The sequence below is a fragment of the Harpia harpyja genome, chromosome 4 (genome assembly GCF_026419915.1).
Source record: "Harpia harpyja isolate bHarHar1 chromosome 4, bHarHar1 primary haplotype, whole genome shotgun sequence".
Classification (NCBI taxonomy): domain Eukaryota; kingdom Metazoa; phylum Chordata; class Aves; order Accipitriformes; family Accipitridae; genus Harpia; species Harpia harpyja.
The window spans coordinates 85,315,427-85,330,202 of NC_068943.1; the positions used below are offsets into that span (position 1 = coordinate 85,315,427).

The 14,776-nt window shown below is 71.5% G+C and overlaps 2 protein-coding genes across 2 annotated transcripts; one reads left to right on the plus strand and one right to left on the minus strand.

The window, feature by feature from the left end:
• The first annotated feature begins 968 nt into the window (after positions 1–968).
• On the plus strand, positions 969–5,577 carry LOC128140946 (thyroid hormone receptor alpha-like). Its single transcript, XM_052785430.1, is given in 10 exon segments — positions 969–1,108; positions 2,330–2,430; positions 2,515–2,662; positions 2,895–3,100; positions 3,519–3,611; positions 3,613–3,666; positions 3,765–4,023; positions 5,312–5,416; positions 5,419–5,519; positions 5,521–5,577. Coding segments are annotated over 10 exon segments (1,116 nt in total). The 5' UTR covers positions 969–1,101; the 3' UTR covers positions 5,563–5,577.
• A 2,790-nt stretch (positions 5,578–8,367) lies between these two features.
• LOC128140945 (nuclear receptor subfamily 1 group D member 1-like) lies at positions 8,368–14,413 on the minus strand. The gene is given in 11 exon segments (XM_052785429.1): positions 8,368–8,844; positions 8,846–8,944; positions 8,946–8,968; positions 9,057–9,267; positions 9,997–10,449; positions 10,451–10,615; positions 10,617–10,780; positions 11,173–11,317; positions 11,404–11,492; positions 11,587–11,922; positions 14,154–14,413. Coding segments are annotated over 11 exon segments (1,791 nt in total). The 5' UTR covers positions 14,182–14,413; the 3' UTR covers positions 8,368–8,766.
• Between the last annotated feature and the right edge of the window lie 363 nt (positions 14,414–14,776).

Genomic DNA, 14,776 nt, shown 5'->3' on the forward strand with positions numbered 1-14,776 from the left:
ATGCCCCGCGCGTCCCCATGCCCCGCGTGGTCCCCATGCACCCCCGCGTGGCCGTGTAGGTGTCCATGCCCCGCGCGTCCCCGTGCGTCCCCATGTCCCCACGTGTCCCCGTGCCCTGTGTGTCCCACGTGTCCCCCGTTCCCCGGGTGTCCCCACGCGTGCCCATGCCCGGGTGTCCCCCACTCGTGCCCGTGCCCCCGCGGGGACCTCTCCCAGCCGCCCCCTTCCCCGGCCGGGGCCCCTCGGGCCACCCTGTCCCGGGGCTATTTCGGGAGGGCCACCCGCTCTCACGTGCCCCGGGGGGAGCCAGCCCCGGGGTCACCTTGGGCTGGAGCCCGGGACCCCCCCGCGCCGCACCCCGGGGTGGGGGGGGGGGGGTCTGTGGGGGGGGGAGCTGAGGGGTCGCCCCTGGGTGCGGGACCCCCCCCCCCTTCCCCGGCCCGACCCGCAGGTGCCCATCCCCGTGGCGTCGGACCCCCCCCCGGCCCGGCCGTGCCAGGCGGCTCCGCCAATGGGCTGGTGCCGTGCGGGCGAGGCGCGGACCCCCGCCGCCCGCCATTGGCTGAGCCCCTCTGATGTCACTTCCCCGCTGAGCCAAAAGGACATTTTGTCTTTGACTGTAAATGAGCCCCTCCCCCACCCTCCCCTCCCCCAGCCCTTCCCTGCCCCTCCCCCACCCTCCACCCCCTTCCCTTCCCCTCCCCCACCCGACACCCTTTCCCTTCCCCTCCCCCCCTTCCCTCTCCCCCCCCTCCCCCCCCCCCCGTGTCCCCCCCCCCCCCAGCCCCGGCTCAGCCCCCCCCGGCCGATGCCGTGTCCCGGGTCGGGGGTCCCCAGGGGTGTCGTGTCCCATTCCCCCCCCCGCACCCACGGGTCCGTGTCCTGGCACCCCAGTGCCGTGACCCCACACGTGGCATCGCCCCTGCCCACCCTCCCGGGACCCCCGGGTGAGGGGTGCCCACCTCCCAGCTGCGGGCGGGGGACTGGGGTGCGGGGGGGGGGGGGGGGGCCGGGGGGTCCGGTCCCAGCCCGGCCCCCTCCCGCAGGTGGCTGGATGGCAAGCGCAAAAGAAAGAGCAGCCAATGTTTGGTGAAGAGCAGCATGTCAGGTACGGGCTCCCCCCCCCCGGCACTGCCGGGCACCCCCGGGCACCCCGCGTCCTCACCGGGTTCCGCAGGCACCACGCGTCCTGCCTGCATCCCACGGGCACCCCACGTCCCTGCCGGGCACCCCACGTCCCTGCTGGGTCCCCCAGGGTCCCCTGGCCCCCCCCCCCAGCACCCCACATCCCTGCTGGGTCCCCCAGGGTCCCCTGGCCACTCCCCCAGCACCCCACATCCCTGCTGGGTCCCACGGGCACCCCACGTTTCTGCTGGACATGCAGCATCCTCACCGGGTTCCGCAGGCACCGCATGTCCTGCCTGCATCCCACGGGCACCCCACGTCCCTGCCGGGCACCCCAGGGTCCCCCGGGAACCCCATTCTCCTGCCCCCCCCCCCCCAGCACCCCACATCCCTGCCGGGTCCCACAGGGTCCCCAGCACCCCACATCCCCACCGGGACCCCGAGCACCCCGTGTCCCCGTGGGTCGGGCCGGGGCGGTGCTATCGGGGCCGGCAGCACCCTGGGGTGGGAGATAAGGGGGGCCCGGCCGGGCGCTGCCCCCCCCAGCCCTGCCCCATTCCCCAGCGGGGAGCGGCCGGCGCCGGCGGGATCCTGCCGGGCGGGAGGAGGGGCCGCTGGAGGGACCCAGGCGTCCGGCTCCCAGCCCATCCCCCCCAGCACCCCTCCCCGCTCTGGGTGGGGGGCGAAGGACCCGGGGCCCCCCCACACCCGGCACCCACAGTTGCGCCAGGGTGGGCTCTCGGGGCCCCCACGCCTGGGTTCGCCCCATCCCGGGGGGACGTGGGGATCCTGGGGTGCCGGGGATACCGCCCATTCATTGTGGGTGCTCCGTGCCTCAGTTTCCCGGTGAGGCCGGTGATGGGGGGGGGGGGTTGGGGGGCTGTTCCCCGGGCTGCCAGGCTGGGGGATCCGGACAATAGCGGGACAGTGGGCCATTGTGTGGCAGGGGGGGACGGGGACACCCCCCCGCAGCCGGCTGGGGAGCCGGATAATGGGAGCTTTATTGCTGCGGGGGGCTCGGGCAGCCCCCCCAGCCGCCCCCCCAGCTTTTAACCCTTCGCGTGCCGGGGCTGCCCGCAGCAGGGCGGGGGGTGGTGGCGGGGCCAGGGGCAGATGCTGCCGCAGGGGGGGGAAACTGAGGCACGGGTTGGGGGGTCGCGGCGGCGGGGCGCGCCGGGGGTCCCTGATGCGCGGTGCCCCGCAGGGTACATCCCTAGTTACCTGGACAAAGATGAACAGTGCGTGGTGTGCGGGGATAAAGCCACCGGCTACCACTACCGCTGCATCACCTGCGAGGGCTGCAAGGTGAGAGGGCAGGGGGTGGGCAGGGGGTGGGCAGGGGGGGCTGACCGGGGCTCACCCCATCGTATTCCACCCCGCTGTCCCCAGGGCTTTTTCCGTCGGACCATCCAGAAGAACCTGCACCCCACCTACTCCTGCAAGTACGATGGCTGCTGCGTCATCGACAAGATCACCCGCAACCAGTGCCAGCTCTGCCGCTTCAAGAAGTGCATCTCCGTGGGCATGGCCATGGACCGTGAGTGCGGGGGGGCCCGGGGGGGGGCACCCGCTGGTGCCGTGGGGATGGGTTGGGGTCCCGGCACGGCCGGCGGTGCCGTGGGGTGGGGTGCTTGGTGCAGCTGCAGGAGCAGGTTGGGGTGCCGGGCATGGGGGGGTGGGCCACACCGCAGCTGCGGGTCGGGATGCACGGCACGGCAGGGGGGGGCTGGGGGGGTGCCGGGCTGACGGGGGGGGGGGGCTCCCGGCAGTGGTGCTGGATGACTCGAAGCGGGTAGCGAAGCGGAAGCTGATCGAGGAGAACCGGGAGCGGCGGCGGAAGGAGGAGATGATCAAGTCGCTGCAGCATCGCCCCAACCCCAGCGCGGAGGAGTGGGAGCTGATCCACGTGGTGACGGAGGCCCACCGCAGCACCAACGCCCAGGGCAGCCACTGGAAGCAGAAGCGGAAATTCCTGGTGAGGGCACGGGGCGGGGAGGGTGGGGGGGGAAGCCACCACCGCCCCGGACCCCCTCCCTGGCCGGTCTCAGCTGAGCACCCGCACGCTCAATGCACGCGTTGGCAGGCAGCGCTCAGGGTGCCCCTGCACCGGGGGGGGCGGTCGGAGCCGGGGGTTTGGGATGTCGCCCGGTTGTCCTTGAGCTCGTCACCCCCAGAAGGGTTAAGGGGTGAGCGGTGACCGAAGGGGACAGCTGTGCCCTGCAGGGGTGGCCCTGGCCCTGGCCCCGGCGCTGGCACACAGCTCCCTCTCCTGGCTGCTGCCCTGCACCCAGCCCTGCCTCGGTTTCCCCCTGGCACGATGGGGGTCCTGGGGGGGGACACGACACACAACAAGGTCACACCGCACCCCCTAACCCCACCATCCGTCCCCGCAGCCCGAGGACATCGGCCAGTCACCCATGGCCTCCATGCCCGATGGGGACAAAGTTGACCTGGAGGCGTTCAGCGAGTTTACAAAAATCATCACCCCCGGCCATCACCCGCGTGGTCGACTTTGCCAAAAAACTGCCCATGTTTTCGGAGGTAAGGGGGGGACTGGGGTGGGGGGGTGGGCGCTGGGGCCGGGGCCGCAGCAATTCCGTCCCCCGCCACCGCTGACGCCGTCTTCCCCCCCCCCCCAGCTGCCTTGCGAAGACCAGATCATCCTGCTGAAGGGCTGCTGCATGGAGATCATGTCGCTGCGGGCGGCCGTGCGCTACGACCCCGAGAGCGAGACGCTGACGCTCAGCGGGGAGATGGCCGTCAAGCGGGAGCAGCTCAAGAACGGCGGCCTCGGCGTCGTCTCCGATGCCATCTTCGACCTGGGCAAGTCCCTCTCTGCCTTCAACCTGGACGACACCGAGGTGGCCCTGCTCCAGGCTGTGCTGCTCATGTCCTCAGGTAGCGGCATCGGCGTCCACCCCCGGGGCTGGTGGGGGGGGAATGGGGTGGGGGGGCTGGTGGGGGGGGAATGGGGTGGGCACCCTGGTCCGGTGGCCTGGGGAACCATAGGGTGCGTGGGGTGGGCACCCCCAATGCCCGGAGCCCCCGATGTCCTAGAGGTGTGTTGGGTGGGCATCCTGATGCCCGGAAGCCCCCAGCATCTTAGGGATGCAAGAGGTGGGCACCCTGCTGCCCAGAGCCCCCAGCATCCTGGGGTGGGCACCCTGGGGAAACTGTGCCCCACTGGCTTTGGGGGGGATATGGGGTGGGCACCTTGGTGCTGTGAGTCTTTGGTGGTGGGCACGGCTGGGAGCTCCCAGGGTGGGCACTGAAATGCCCGCTGCCCTGGGAGCTGGGGGTGCATGGGGTGGGCACCCGAATGCCCCCGGGGAGCTATGCCAGGCTGTGCTGGGGAAAGTGGGGTGAGCACCCTAATTCCAGTGACCTGGAGAGCTGTGCCAGGCTGCATGGAGTGGGGGGGGGGGGGATATGGGGTGAGTAATGTAATGCCAGAGCCCTGGGGAGCTGTGCCAGGCTGGAAGGGGTGCAAGGCGGGGGCACCCTAATCCCCAGTGCCACAGCAGCCTGGGGGTGCAAGGGGTGGGCACCCCAATCCCTAGTGCTGCAGCTGGGGGGTGCAAGGGGGTGGGCACCCCAGGTCCCCTAGTGCTGCAGCTGGGGGGTGCAAGGGGTGGGCACCCTAATCCCCAGTGCCACAGCAGCCTGGGGGTGCAAGGGGTGGGCACCCCAATCCCTAGTGCTGCATCTGGGGGGTGCAAGGGGTGGGCACCCCAATCCCTAGTGCTGCATCTGGGGGGTGCAAGGGGTGGGCACCCCAATCCCTAGTGCTGCAGCTGGGAGGTGCAAGGGGTGGGCACCCCAGTCCCTAGTGCTGCAGCTGGGGGGTGCAAGGGGTGGGCACCCTAATCCCTAGTGCCACAGCAGCCTGGGGGTGCAAGGGGTGGGCACCCCAATCCCTAGTGCTGCATCTGGGGGGTGCAAGGGGTGGGCACCCCAATCCTTAGTGCTGCAGCTGGGGGGTGCAAGGGGTGGGCCACCCTAATCCTCAGTGCCACAGCAGCCTGGGGGTGCAAGGGGTGAGCACCTCGATGTCCTGGGGAGCCGCGCCAGGCTGAAGGAGGTCTACGGGGCGGGCACCCCAACACCGAGGGGGGGTATGTGGGGCATCGCAGCCTTGCGGGAGGACGAACCCCCGCCCTGGACGCCCGCCTCCCTGTGCCCGCAGACCGGACGGGGCTGATCTGCGTGGAGAAGATCGAGAAGTGCCAGGAGACGTACCTGCTGGCCTTCGAGCACTACATCAACTACCGCAAACACAACATTCCCCACTTCTGCCCAAGCTGCTGATGAAGGTGACGGATCTGCGGATGATCGGCGCCTGCCACGCCAGCCGCTTCCTGCACATGAAGGTGGAGTGTCCCACCGAGCTCTTCCCCCCCCCTCTTCCTCGAGGTCTTCGAGGACCAGGAGGTGTAGGGCTGCCACCCCCTTCCTCCCCCCCCCCCGTGCCCCCCATCCCTGCTCCGCCCCCCCCCCCCCTTTGCCCCCCAAATTTTTCTTATCCCTGCCCCCCTCCTCCCAGGGGCGAGGGCGGGGGGATGCTGCGCCCAGGGTGGGGGTCCCGCCGTGCCCCCCACGGCTGCCACCCCCCCGCCGCCCCCCCGCGCCCAGGACTTGACGAATTTTGTTTGTTTGCACAGGAAGGGCCCCGACGGTCGAGCGTTTCCTTTATTGTCCTTCTCTTCTTAGATTATTATTTTTTAAGCATTTATTTCCCTCCCTGAGAGGCTAAAATATTAAACTAACTGCACTTTGGAAGGAGAGGAGAGGAGGAGGAGGAGGAGGAGGAGGAGGAGGAAGAGCAGAGCAGAGGAGAGGAGAGGAGAGGAGGGGGCTCTGGGCTGCACAGGGAGAGGCTGCCCCAGCCGGGGGGGCCACGGCCACATGCACTTTTGGCCGGGCAGCGGCGCGGGGGCCGGGGGGGGCCAGGACCCCCCCCCCATAGCGGGGTGGGGGGGGCACGGGGGGCATAGCGGTGGCGAGGGGGACCCCAGCCCATAGGGGCGCGGGGCTGGTGGACCCCCCCCCCCCCAGCCCATTGGCCTCTGGGTCTGCCCCGGCTGGGGTGGCCCCCCCCGCCCCGCACACGTGTTCCCCCCCCCAGATTCGGGGCCAGATTCGGGGCTTTGGTTTTCTCTGTCTTTTTTTGGGCTGAGAGGAGATGATTTTGTGCCAAGCGCCGGTGGATGGTGGGCGCTGCGGGATGCCGGGGGGGGCCGTGGGGACCCGCTGCGGCCGCCCCCCCACACCCCCACCTTTTCCGTTGTCCTTTTTTTGTTGTTTTTCCCCTCGTCCTCGTGGGTTTATTTGTCGTGTCCATCAGGAGTTGCAATGGCCCCAGAGGCGCCGGCGGGGGGGGGGCAGCGGGTGCCCCCCCGGGACCCCGCACAGCCCCCACTGCACTACTGCCCCGGCCCCCTGGCAGCAGCACTTTGGGGGGGCTGCACCCCCCAACTGCCCCCCCCCTGCTCTGGGGGGGGCCAGGCTGCGGCGGGGGCCGGCGGGGGGCCGGGGGGGGGGGGCCAGGGGTCCCGGCTCGGCGGGGGGCAGGGCTGCAGCGGGGGCACCCGGGAATGGTTTTATCACCTTTTTCCCCCCCAATTTAGGTTTGTGAATTTTTTCTTACCTCAGGCGGAGGCCGAGGGGGGGCGCGGGCCGGGGGGCGGCCGGCGAGGCAGGCAGCCTGCCGGGGCCCACCTAAGCTAATATATATATATATTATATAATATATATAAAATATATAATTTTTGTAATTAAAAAAAAAATCTTTTTACGGGTCGTTTAAAAGCAGAAATCCCAACACGAGACACTCCCCCCCCCACCCCTGGGCACAGGGGGCCGGGCCGGGCTCCCCACCACACCCCGGCCCCCCGCCATGGGGGTCGTGTCTGGGGACCCCGCCAGACCCCCTGCAGCCGGGTCGGGGGGTGCAGTGGGGCCATGGCGTGGCAGGGCCGTGACACCCATGGGTGCCCTCGCGGCCAGGGTGGGGGGTGTCACGGTGCTCTCGGCCCCTCGCAGCAAGGCCAGCTTTGCACTTGGTGCAAAATGTCTTAAAACTCTCACCCCGGGTGTCCGGCACGGGGTGGGGGGGGGGGTCCCGGTGCGGCCCCCAGCGAACACGGCTGCGCCGGCACCGGCGGCGGGTTGTGCAATAGGAGCTGGTGCCGGGAAGCACTAACGCCCGCGCTGGGGGGGCACAGGGTTTGGGGATTCACACCCCCCCGGCAGCACCGGCCCCCCGCCGCCCGCGGTCACGCTGAGCCCTGCCCTTGTGCGCGCCGGCCAGCGCCGGCCTTCACACGTGCCTTCGGGCCGCGGGCAGGGGCTGCGGCCCCCACGGCACGGCGGCCCAGGGCGATGCCCGTGTCGCGCGACGGCCACGCGTGCTGGAGCGACGCCCGCGCGATGGCCGCGCCGCGCCGTGCGATGCCGGCGCGATGGCCGCGCCGCGCCGTGCGATTGCCGGCGCGGCGGTCGTGCCGTGCCGGTGCCGTGGCCGTGCGATGCCCGTGCGTTCCCGTGCACGGTCCGTGAGATGCTGGGCGCTGCCCCGCGCGCTGCCCGCGCTCGCTGCCCGCCCGCGTGGCAGGGCAGAGCTGTCGCGGGATGTGTCTTAAGCAGCAAAACGTGACCCCCACGCAGCCGGGTGGGGGTCCCCCCCCCCCCGGGTGGCAGCACGGTGCCCTGGGGCGGCTCGTCCTGGGGGGGCACAGCCCGGCCCCCCGCCCCGCTGGCCAGCATGCCCTCGCCCTCGCACTCCCCCCCGCGCCGTTCCTTCTCGTCTCCGTCTCGCGTCGCCATCGCACGTCCAGCGTCGGCCCCGGCTTCGCCGGGGGGGCAAAACCGGTGCCCCCCCGCCTTCCCCCCCCCTCCCCCCGCCACCTCCCCCGGGCCATCCCCGTCCCCGCGTCCCCCATCCCTGTGTCCCCCGTCCCCCCCAAGCACATACCTCATGGCTCCCGGAGCTGCCCCTGTTTGGGGCCGCGTCGAGCCCAGCCGGCACGGCTCGGCATGCCCCGGCATGGCTTGGCACAGCCCGGCGCGGGGTCCCCTATGCATGGTGCCGCGGTGGCGGCGGGGGCCGCGGCCGGCGTCGCTGAATGTAGGGCGCGGGACGGGGGGGCCGCTGAGCTCCGTGACAATCACAGTCTGTGACGTGCGATTTTAAACCCTTTTGTGTTTTGGTCAGGATTTTAAAGAAAGATATTTTTATGGTAATTGTTGCTGGTCTATTTTACTATATATTTATGTAATAAATATATGATGAAAAAAAAAAAAAAACCACCAAGCCCAACCAAACCCACCCACACAGCTCGGCTGGATCCGGCCTCTGCTTTCCACCGCTGGCTGCCGCAGCGGGGGGGGTTGGGGCGGGGGAACCCCCCTGGCACTGCCAGTGGAGCCGTGGGGCAGATGCCCAACTGGAGTGTGGGGGGGGGGTGTGCTGGCATCCCAGCACCCACCCGGGGAGTGCAGCCCCCCCGGGAGTCCAGTGGGTGCCGTGGGGTTTGTGCTGCCCCTTGGGGGGGGCTTGTGTGTCATCCCCCCCCCCCCGGCCGCGGTGCTATGTACAAGGGTGGTGGGTGCGCGGGGGGGTCCCTGGGGTCCGTTGGGGCCCTACTGGGCATCGATGCGGAAGGAGAGCAGCTTTTCGGAGTGGAGGTTGTTGAGGGTGCGCAGGTCCGGCAGCTTCAAGCAGCAGCTTGGTGAACCGCGACGTCTCCGCCGGGTGCGTCTTCAGCACGAGGGCGCGCAGGGCGCGGATCAGCGTCTCCTGCAACTGCTCCACCGACGCCGGTGTCCTCCATGCCGGAGCGGTCTGTGGGGACGAGGCGTCAGCAGGCGGGCAGTGACACCCACCCCCCCCGCACCCGAACGCACCCTCCCCGCGTCGCCCCGGCTCCCACCTGCCGAGACCAGGACGACGGCGGTGAAGAGCCCCAGCTCCTCGTCGGTGAGGTCGAGGGCGCTGAGCTTCTCGCTGAACTCGAACATGGAGCTGAGCAGGTCGCCCATGCCCATGCCCCACAGCTCCTCCAGGCTGTACTTCGTCCGGCTCATGAACGTCACCGTCTGCTCCTTCACGTCGAACAGCGAGGCAAAGCGAACCATCAGCACCTGCGGCACACGCGGCGTCAGCGGGACGGGGTTACCGTGCCACGCCGGGGGGCATCCTGCAACGCTGTGGGCTACCATGCAGTGCCACGCTCCGTGCCGTGGCTCCCACGCTGTGGGCTACCGTGCAACGCCACGCTCCGTGCCATGGCTCCCACGCTATGCGCTACTGTGCCGGTGGGCACCGTACGATGCCGTGCTCCGTGCCACAGCTCCGTGCTATGGGGCACCATGCAATGCCGCAGGGCAGCATACCAGTCCATGGGGTGCTGTGCCAGGCTGTGGGGCATCATGCAATGCCGTGGGGCATCGCACAACGGCGTGGGACTCCACGCCATGCCCTGGGGCGCTGTGCCCATGCTGTGGGGCTCCATGCCAGTCCACGGGGCACCGTGCAATGCTGTGGGGCACCGTGCGATGCCGTTAGGCTCCATGCCTGTCCATGGAGCGCCATGCAATGCCGTGAGGCACCATACAATGGCATGGGACTCCGTGCCATGCTCTGGGGCACCGTGCAATGCTTTTGGGGCGCTGTGCCCATGTCATGGGGCTCCATGCCAGTCCATGGGGCACCGTGCGATGCCGTTAGTCTCCATGCCTGTCCGTGGAGCACCATGCAATGCCATGGGGGCAGCGTGCCAGGCCATGGAGCACTATGCGGTGCCGTGGGACTTCATGCTGGGCCATAGGGCACCGTGCCCTCCATTGAGCCCTCGCTGTCCCGGGACGTACCTCGAAGGTGCCGGCTTTGAGCAGGGTGACCTGGTCGTGCTGGGAGAGGGCCTGGAAGCCGGGAATGTGCTTGGCGAACTCGACCACCTCGCGGACGGCGGGGGTGAAGCTGAGGGAGAAATCCTCCCAGATCTCCTGCACCGAGCGCCCGCTGCGGCCGGGCAGGTGGCTGTTCATGGGGCAGGCCTGCGGGCGACGGCACGGCTCAGCCCGGCGCCGTGGGGCTCCCCCGGCCCCACCGCCACGGCACGGACAAGGCGATTAGCGCGATTAGCGGCTAAAAATACCCGGGGGAGGGAGCGGGAGCCCCCGGGCGCTCACCGGCAGGACGTCCTTGGTGCCACGGGGCCAGGGGCAGCCCCGCGCCGGGGACTCGGGGTAAGCGGGGGGGCAGAGCCGGGGCTCGGGGGGGCCGGGAGCCCAGGCGGGGGGGCGCGTCCCAGCGCAGGAGGCCGTTCTCGCAGGCCGGGGGGGGTCCCAGCTTGTCGTGCGCGTAGACGAAGATCTCCTTGTGGGCCTTGGCCACCTGCGCGATGACGTCCTCGGTGGCCCCCCCGGGGCTGGGCGAGCGGGGGGGCGTCAGCTGCTGGGGGAACTGGGAGAAGCAGGCTGGGGGGGGCGAGCGGCGGGGGACAGGGGGGCGGCGCGCGGCCCCCGCCCGGCGCTGGACCCTCGCCGGGACCGGGCATCCCCGGCGGGACGCTGCCCATGCCGCTCATGGCGCTCTGCATCTCCGCCAGCATCCGCTGCTTCTCCCGCTTGGGGATGCGCCCGAAGCGCACCGCTGCGGGGGACATCGGCGTTAGTGGGCAGCCCGGGCACGCCGGACCCCCCCCCCCCCAACCCTGCGCGATGGGGGACCGGGGGCTGCCGGGAACGCGGCTGCATCCCTACGGCCCGGCTTGGAGGGGACGTGCAGCCCTGACGATGGCGGGGATGCATCCCTGGAGCACGTGGAAGGGGGCACACGTCCCGCGGGGCACGCGTGGCACCCAGTGTGGGCAGGGGGACCCGACGCTGGAGGGGACATACAGCCCTGGCCATGGGGGGGGACCCATCCCGGGAGGGGGACATGCAGCCCTGGGCACCGGGGATCACACCCCAGAGGGGATGTACAGCACTGAACATGGGGTCCCCGGTTCTGGGGTGCCCCGGGGGGGCCAGGGCTGAGCTCACCGTCACGGGACATGCCGACCAGCAGGCACTTCTTGAAGCGGCACTGCTGGCAGCGGTTGCGATTGATGCGGACGATGGAGCAGTTCTCGTTCTTGAGGCACTTCTTGTACTGGATGTTCTGCTGGATGCTGCGGCGGAAGAAGCCCTGCGGGGCGGGGGGGGGGGGGTGTCACTCAGGACCCCCCCCAGCACGGCAGGGGCTCTGTGCCACCTCGGCCCCATCCCCGGTACCTTGCAGCCCTCGCAGGCGTGGACGCCGTAGTGGAAGCCGGAGGCAACATCCCCGCAGACCTTGCAGAGCAGCACCATCCCGTTCAGCTCTGCGGAGGGACGGGGGTGAGCAGGGTCCCGGGGTGCCCACCATGACATGGGGAGGAGGACCACCCGCCACCCACCCCTGCCCACCCCACTCACTGGTGACGGTGCTGCCGGCTTTGCTGGGCGAGCTGCGGCGCCGCTCATCCACGGGGACCTGCTGCACCCCAGGGAAGTTCACCGAGGAGCCGTACGATGAGGAGGAGGAGGAGGAGGAGGAGGAGGATGAAGGGGAGCCGTCCTCACGGGGGGCCAGCGAGCCCCCGCCGTAGGCGCGGGAGTCCTGGAGGGAGCCGGTGGGCGACGGGGGAAAGTAGGTGGGGAAGGGCTGGGAGCCCGACTGGGAGCTGCCGTTGGAGCTGTCGCTGCAGAGCGAGACGGGGCTGGTGCGGTTGGGCGAGGTGCCGCTGGAGCCCACGTAGCTGATCACGCCGCCTGCGGGCAGAGCAGCAGGGCCACACATGCACCGAGCTGCACCGGGCTCAGCCTCTCCCGGCCCAGAGGGGACCCCAAAAGGTAGATCGCAGCCCCGAGTGGGGTGGGCAGGGGGGGTCCCCAGGGAAGCACCCCGGATGCATCCCTGCCCCGTAGGCGTCCTGCTGCGCCGTGGCCGCACGTGTGCCGCCCTCCCTGAGTCAGGCAGGGTGCCTGCCAGCTGCCACGAGTGCCGGCCCCACGTGGGACCGGGACAGCCGGGTTGCCCAGGTGCGTGCCGACCGGGAATACGGGCACAGCGCCCCGGAAGCGCCCGTGGGAGGAATGCGGGCCGAGAACCCGTCAGAGGTGTAACCGGGAGGTCACGGCAGTTACAGCCACCGGCTCCAGCCCCGTGCCCGTGGCACAGCCCGGCTCCCAGCCCCACAGATCCAGACGGACCCCCACGGCGAAGCCCCCGCATGGCACCGGGGGGGGGGTACAGCACAGCCCCCTCAGTTGGGGTGATGCAGCCCCACCGCAGGGCTGCATTAAAGGGCAGAGGCTGGGGAGGCTCCCCGTGGGAGAACCCCACAAAGGTGGGGACCAGCGCCGGTGCTGTGCCCACGGCCAGCCCTGGCAGAGGTCACAGCCCCCCCCCCCTTCATTCCCCCCTGCCCCCCCCCCCCCCCCCCCCACGCACGGGGCAGAGGCAGCAGCACCGGGACACGGCTCCGGCGGAGTCCGGGACACGTGGAGGGTGACGTTGGGGACACACGGGATCACCGGGGCCATGTGCCTCCCGCCGCACACGGTGCCGCTGGCACAGATGCCACAAGCCGGAGCCAGCCTGCCACCACCAGCCACCCCCCCACACACCCCCCCCTCACCAAGCCACCTCCAAAGGGGGTCACCGAATTGGGGACAGTGGGTCCCGTACCACCACCCCCCCCCAAAAACTGCAGCTCCTGGGGCCCCCCCCAGCTGCTGGGACACCAAAATACTGGGGGGATTCCCCCCCCCCGAAGCCCCGGGACCCGGGGCTTCGGGGGGGGGAATCCCCCCCAAGGGGCTGCACCAGGACAGAGGGGCCATTCCTGACCCCGCAGCACCACGACCCCCTGGGGACCCCCCCCCAAAAGCAGCCGCTCCACAGCTTCCCCCCCCCCCGCCCCCGCCAGCTCAGGCGGCCTCACGCCGCCGCCCCACGTGCTCGAGCCGCACGTGGCCTCCCGCGGGTCCCGCCCCTTCACGCTTTGCCCCGCCCCCTCTCATCCCATTGGCCTGTCGCGACGCCCCGCCCCTTCTCGTTGCCCCGGAGACAGCCCCAACCCCGCCCTCCCCTTCCCGCGTTGGAAAGGGCGAGTGGAACGCGGCGTCCCCGCTTCCGGGTGTGACGTCACGGCGAGAGGAGGGGGGCAGAGATGATGTCATGGGGCGACCAATGGGCGGGGGCGGGGCGGGGCTGCGGGGAAAACAAACTCCGCACGTGGCAGCGGCGGGGAGGGGGACACGTGCCGGGGAGGGGGGGGGGCACCGCCTCCGTTCGTGTCGTGTCCCCCCCCCCCCCCCCGCTTCTCCCGGTGCGCGTCCCCGCGCGGGTCCCCCCGGCACGCGAGGCTCCGCCTCCGCCGCCCACGGGCTGCCCGGTCCCCGCCGCCCCGGTCCCGGCGCTCTCCCCTTCGGTCCCGGTGTCCGGGCGGCCCCGGTGCACCGATCCCGGTTTTCAGCCTTCCTACACCCTCCGCCCCTCCACCCTCCGTGTCCAGCGCACCCCGGCGTTCGGGACTTCCCGGTCCCGGTCTCCGTCCCTCCCGCCCCGGCGACCGGAGCGAGCCGGTGCCGGCGTTCAGGTCGTCCCGGTCGTGCGAGACGTCCCGGTGGCGACGCGCATCCCTCCCTCCCGGGGACGCCCCGGCCCCGCTGCCCGATCCTTACCCCGCTATGCAGGACCGCCCGGTCCCGGTAGGAAGGAGCCCCGTTCCGGGATGCGGTCCCGGTGCGCATCCTGCCCGCCGGGGTGTGCGGGACACCCCCCCGGGTCCCGGTGTCCGGCCCCCGCCGATTCGCGGTCTCAGCGCGCAGCCCCTCGCCGCGGTCCCGCTGCACCGACCCCGACTCCCGTCCGGTTCTCGGGACCGCTCCCGGTGCCGGTGCCCGTACGCTCCCGGCGCGCACGCCCGCGGGCGAGAAGCGGAACCGGGGGTTGGGGAGGGGGGGGGGGTCGGTGGTCGCTCCGGCGGGGCACTGACCTGTGCTGCCGGTCTCGGGGGCGGCCATCCTCGGGGCGGGGAGCGGGGTCGGGGCGGGGGGGGGGGGGGGGGGGGTGTCCCGGGAGCGCCCGTCCCGTCTCCGCCGAGCCTCCCGCAGCCGAAGAGGCGGGGAGAGGTGTTGGGGCGGGGGGGGGGGGGTGTGGGGGGGGGGTGGGCAAGGGAGCCGAGGCGAGGGGAGCCGCGCCGAGCCGTGCCGCGCCGCCGCCCGGCAAGGGCTGTTGTGCGCCCGCCGCCCGCCCCGCCGCCCGCCCGGCACCGGCCGCGGCTGCGCACTGGGCCGCACGCGGCGCCGCCGCCTCCCCCATGTGATTCCCGGGGAGAGCCTCGTGCCCCAGTGACACACTTTCCGCCGGCGGCCCCGGCCCCGCGCCGGGACAACGGGGAGCCCCCCCCCGGGCACGACGGGGGAGACACCCCCCCCCCCCCCGCCCCCCGCAGCGGGGCCGTCTATCCGGTCCGCGGGGACCGGCACCGGTACCCGGACCGGCAGCGGGACCGGCCGCTGCGGCGGGGACGCCCGGGCGCAGCACTTGGCGCTCCTGTCGCCCTGCACGGCACCGGCCCCGGGCGCTGGGGACGCGGGGGGACGCTTGTCACCCTGC